Here is a 6,006-nt window from a genome sequence, read left to right as displayed (position 1 = left end):
TTCCCATTCAAATTAATAGCTATATATTTCCAAATCGAATGAACAGTCATATTAACAACACCTACGTTTTCCAACCAAATTAACAACACGTATATTTTCCAAATAGAAGTGATTATATCAACAACATACATACGTTTCCAGTTCGCATCAACAACGCACGTAGTTCACAACACGAATGAACAATCACATGAACATAAAACACACACATGCTTATATTCCCCACTCCACATGTCCCTCTTGAAAAAAACCCTATTTTAACCCCCCCCCCCCCGCCAAACAGAGCTCTCCCTCAATCTCCAACTCCTCTCGCTCCATCCCTCTCTAACTCCTCTCCCTTCTTCCCTCTCCCACCTAAACAGCCCTCCCTCCCTCCTCTCCCCTTCCAGCTCCTCTCCGTCTCTCCCTCTTTAACCTCTCTCCCTCTCTAATCCCTCTCCTTCCCTACCTCCTTCTCTAACCCCTCTCCCTCCTCCCTCCCTCTCTAACCCCTCTCCCTCCTCCCTCCCTCTCCAACCCCTCTCCCTCCCTCTCCAACCCCTCTCCCTCCCTCTCTAATCCCTCTCCCTCCCTCTCCTCCAACAGCTGGCGGATTCCGAAGTGGAGCTGAGCGACTACGTGCGGCCTGCCTGCCTGGGATCCCACACCTCCGTCGGGCAGCTCCTGAAGCGGGAGTGCCGCGCCCTCGGATGGGGGTCGAGGCGTAAGTACTACTCGAGGGGCGCGAGGGGGTGGTGTGTGTGTGTGGGCGGGGGGGGGGGGTAAATGTGTTTTTTTTTGTTTGTTTGTTTGTTATTTGTGTTTTTTTTCATTCGTTGACTTTTTGTTTGTTTGTTTGTGTGTTCGTTTTTTTCATGTTCGTGACAGTGTACACACACACACACACACACACACACACACACACACACACACACACACACACACACACACACACACACACACACACATATATATATATATATATATATATATATATATATATATATATATATATATACGTACGTACGTACGTACGTATATACAGACCCACATACAAACTCCCTACAAACACATACATAATCAAAGCCTCATCAAAGCGCGCCAGCCTTGCCCCGTCACTCATTAATCAGGAAAATATTCAAAGTTAAAATTAATCTGACCGTGAATCGGCGCTGTTCCCTCGCCGGCCATTCGGCAACTGATTTCATATGTGAGCCTTTATTGCTTTCAGTGTTGGGCTCATTTCGTTTTCAAGTATTGGTAGTAGCAGCGGTACTGGCAGTCATGCTGTTGGGATTTGATGTTATTATTATTATTATTGTTTCCTCTTTTTCTTTGTTTGCACCTTATGTTGATGTATATCAAATGGGATATATAATGAGTGTAAGTTATGTTTATGCTAATATATATGCGTGCGCGCGCGCATACACACGCACATGCGGCCGCACCCGCACACACACACACACACACACACACACACACACACACACACACACACACACACACACACACACACACACACACACACACACACACACACACACACACACACACACACACACACACACACATATGTATATATACACATATACCTATATATACATATGTTCTCAACATTCCCTCAACATCCGCCCCTCCCTCCTGCACAGGCGACCCTCTGGTGGAGCTGACCCTCCGCGTGGCCACCTCCGCCACGGCCTGCAAGCACCTCCACGGGAACAAGGACAACACGATCTGCGCACAACAGATTACTCCCACAGATCGCTGCCTTGTAAGTGTTTTCTTGGATCTGTCTATTCGGTTATCTGTTTGGTGGGTAAGAGGGTGGGGGAAGGGTGAAATTTGGTATGGGGTGAGGATATATTTTCATTCGGAGAGGGGGGGGGTGTTTTCGGATGGAATGCGTTTTTTTTTTTTTTTTTTTTCTTTTCTTTTTTGTTTTTTTTTTGCAGGTGTGTGTGTTGTCTTTCTCTTTAATGTGTTTGTGTTCCTCTCTTTTTTCTTCTCCTACTTTTATTTATTTTATTCCTCTTCCCCACAGCTCGAAGAACAAAGCGGAGGCGGTCTCCTGTGCGAGTGGGCGGGCCGATGGGAACTGGTGGGTGTGGCCACCTTACCCACAGGGTGTGCCCAGGGTTCCCGCGCCCGCCTCTACGACGACATCACCCCGGCGACCGTCAGGTGGATCAAGAAGACGATCGCCGCCTTCGCCAGGGGGGCGTAACACCCTCGTGCCGGCGTCTAGGGGGAACGATCGCCTTTTGTCCGCTGGGGTAAAATTCTTCCCGGAACCAGCCAATAAGCTCTTTGTTTTGGCGCCAAAATACTGAAAATCGATTGAAAATACTGTGAAAAAAAAACAAACTACCGTGGATGGGAGACGAGTGTGCAAACTGAAAGACCTTGAAAAAAAAGAAAAAAACACACACGAAGAAAAATACATACTTAAGAGATAAATTTATAGAAAAAAAAATACAAGATCTGAAGAAAAAAACTACATCATGGCTGGTTCCTATCATAGCGTTTTCCTCTTTGACAAGTCCAAGCAATGGGTGGCTTCGAAACTGTCTGCCTGTCTGTCTTTCCCTAGCGACAGACAGACACAAAGCCTTCAAAAAGCCACCGTTCTGCGCACAATAGACCGCCCTTGCCGACTTTGGCGCGCTTTCCTATACCTACAAGGTGTTTATTTACATATCACTTTTACACCGTCAGTCTTTTGTTTTTTAATGAAATCCTGTGACAACCATATCCAATACATATCCTAAGAGTTACCCGTTTGATATATATTGAAAAAATTATATTGTAGTTTATGAATGTTAATGAATGATTGTTGCAATGATGGAGAGAATTTAAAGAGAGAAAAAAATACCTATGAATTGTTATTCCGGAAAGTATGTTAAGCTTGTGTGGGTGATTCTTGCCACCCTTCAACTTCTTTTTTTAATTCCTTTCTCGTTAGTTAATACATGAACTAGCACCATTTTAACCCGAACAAATATTTCTTACCATGCGATCATCCAGAAGCGATGATCTCCTAACATTTAAAAACACATCAAAACCTCGTATTGATGGACAAAACCTATGCTAAAAAAAGAAATAAGAAAATGGTCTGTGGGAGGCGACGGAGGGACAGACCCAAAATCTCCATGTGTTGTGTATAGTCGTAGCCTAGTAAGGGAGCCTGTTTCCTGTCAGCTTATGGACAGCATCTATGTTGGTTAACCTCGTGACTATGAAAGAGCTCTGTGTCAGTGTCTCCCGGCAGTTCTCTTCACTGCCTTTAGATGACGTGTATATTAGTGAATTACCCTCCCCCTCTCCTTACTCCCCCCCTTACCCTCCCTGCTGTGTGGACAGCGTTGTGCACTAGTGATATATATTTCTGTTTGTTTTTCGTTTATTGTTTTTGGTTCTTAATGCTCCCCGTATGTAATAGTGTGCGCTAGTGGTTCCAGAGATGTGTGTGGAGTATGTGTGCTAATGATACTAAGGCGCTCTTTGCTGGTGGTTCTGTGTCTATGTGTGCTTCTCCAAAAAGATGTTGAGCTCTTGAACCATACATGACTTCTGCCGATAAATACTACGCCCACTAAGGTATAAATAGGAATTTTCCTTGTCATATATGGCTCAATAAATGCTTGAACCATGACAAAAAATACCATATCCGTAAATGTTGTACAGGAAGGAGAGAAGAAGAGAGAGAAAAAATTGTGGCTTCTTGGTTACCGTGCGAACTGTCTCTGGTTTCAGAGAATAATTTTATAATCTTACAATGACCTGTTGTAAAGAAACACATATCCAAAACTTAGAAGTAAAGTGTTTCTATGCTCTGTCTGGTTTCATTTGGAAGTTAATGGTTTGTGTATGGCGAGGAGCAAATTCTTGCGAGTTTCAATATACAAACAACAAGCGTATTCTGTCACTCTCGGATCTTTTCTCGTAGCCAAAGATCTGACGGGAATACCATAAGCTTTAATTATTTTTGACACATGTATACTTGTATAGAATTTTTCGGGTGTTATAAGTATATATATTTTGCTTTCTACTCCATTATTGATGGAATTACTTTCTTTGCTATAGTATATCTGCATGGCAAAGGAAAGAATGGAAGGAGAGGTACCGAAGGAATTACCAGAAAAGTATGGAAAGAGAGAAGTTTCATACAGTGTTGCCAAGTGCGAGAACGGATGCAGGCGACACACTTTCATTGAGATTTCTGTATATTTACACTACATTGTTCGATAGAGGATCTGCATATTTTTGGTATTAACTGACTTTCGTAGTGCTGTCATTGGGAGCGGTTAAGTCCAATACAGCGAAGATAGGGCAGAGTGGCAGAGCGAAAGAGCGGGCAGAAAGAAAGTGATTGTATAGGCCATTCGCAGGAAACCTCTTGTTAAACTGCCTATTCTTGATGTGAAAAATCGAGTTAACTGCTGTGGCTCTTTATATTAGAGACTGATGATGTGGAAAAAGTAATTTAAAATAGATAACAGAGAGCGAAGGGAAAGGTTAACGTGCAAACGACGAATTTCTGCAATATTTATACACAGTTTATTAGGCAGAAATGATAGGAGAATCACAAGCGTATTTATAATTATTTATGTACTCATATTTATCTCTACTGACACCTTAACCTATTACCATTATCACATCGAAAAATCAGTCCGTTCATTTATAGTTCATGGGTTCAAAAAATACAGTAAAATCGGTACAAAATTGATATGTCAAAAACCGTTACATTTCTTCTTGATTTCAAAAACTACAACCACGTCTTATGCGGAATAGGCAGTTGATAATAAACTTTCCCAAGCTGAGTCAGGGTCCATTGGTATGCAGGATGCTTTCTTAATGATGCCTAATTGAGAGAAAGAGAGAGAAAAGAGACTAAAAGTACCACAAGACGCCATGTTATGACGTCACTCCCGCGAACGGATTCGGTGTGACGTCACTAGTATAATATTGCTAGATGGATCTGTTTTATATGTGTACTATTAGCTGAATAGACTAAGAGCCAGTATGCTTTAAATACCAGGTAAACGTGTATGTGCATATGAAATAATATATATATAAGCCTGGGATGATTTAAGCGATACTGTGCCCTGGCCTAAAAGTTCGTGTAATGTGGCAGTTTTTCTGTAATGCCTAAAATATTGACATATTTTTGTTGAATCATTTATTGAAATATATGTGAGATATTTTCGTAGATATTAAGTAACAACCGCAGGGCGTACATAATGGTTATTTGAACTGATCTCATCCTATGAATAAAATTGACGGTGTCATCAAAGATCTCTAAAAAGAGAGAGAAAAAAGACGATATTAGGTTGAACAGCCGTACATGGAAAACAATAAAAAAGTATAGATATAAAAAGAAGTTTAAGTGAGATAAATCAATTCCTGAATTCATCATCACATACAAAACAGGTGAAAATTTTGCTCCCGCAATCTCTAAATAACCCCATGGTCTTTCCCAACCCATGGCCTCAACAGCATTTCCATGTTAAAGGCTTTTTAACCCCACGCGAAAAGACAATGTACAGAGCGACCTAGCAACCAGGCCGTCCTTTATGTGAGAATTTTCCAAAAGTGGATGAGGTTTCCGTTTTCTGAACCCATTACCGCCCTGCTTCTTCCATTAAAAGTGTACTCAGACAAGAGAAACATATGACAAATGCTGCCTGTAATGTATAAATGATTATGTAAATTGGTTCGTGTAAAAATAAAACACACTATGTTTCAAGTCCTCTGCGTTTTATTTTTCTTGAAAAAGGAATTTATTAAAGTGAGCTTGATTATATAATAATAGTAACCATATTAAGACTACCACTCATCATTGTATAAAAGTAAATAACATCTATACATACAGACACTCTTAATAAATTGTAATCATCATAAACGTTTAAATGCGTCTTTTAAAAATGTAGAATTATAAGAATCTTTAGTCGTTAATGGTTTCCAAATGTTCCTATTAAAGGAATGTATATGCATTAGTAGATGGAGTCTGTTTTCAAATTTGTGCTCCAA

At 41.0% G+C, this 6,006-nt stretch overlaps 1 protein-coding gene across 6 annotated transcripts in view; it reads left to right on the top strand.

The window, feature by feature from the left end:
• The window catches only part of LOC113822844 (atrial natriuretic peptide-converting enzyme), a 565,774-nt gene extending 560,052 nt beyond the window's left edge, over positions 1-5,722 (top strand). For all 6 annotated transcript variants that reach the window (XM_070118975.1, XM_070118976.1, XM_070118974.1 and 3 more), the window contains 3 exons: positions 583-700; positions 1,626-1,747; positions 2,018-5,722. In XM_070118975.1, coding sequence (XP_069975076.1) covers positions 583-700; positions 1,626-1,747; positions 2,018-2,200 — 423 coding nt within the window. In that variant the 3' untranslated portion in view covers positions 2,201-5,722. The remainder of the gene's footprint in view (positions 1-582; positions 701-1,625; positions 1,748-2,017) is intronic.
• Positions 5,723-6,006: the final 284 nt, after the last annotated feature.

This window comes from Penaeus vannamei, chromosome 43, assembly GCF_042767895.1.
Source record: "Penaeus vannamei isolate JL-2024 chromosome 43, ASM4276789v1, whole genome shotgun sequence".
Classification (NCBI taxonomy): domain Eukaryota; kingdom Metazoa; phylum Arthropoda; class Malacostraca; order Decapoda; family Penaeidae; genus Penaeus; species Penaeus vannamei.
The sequence above is the reverse complement of the archived record's forward strand: the minus strand, read 5'-3'. Positions and strand labels throughout refer to the sequence as shown.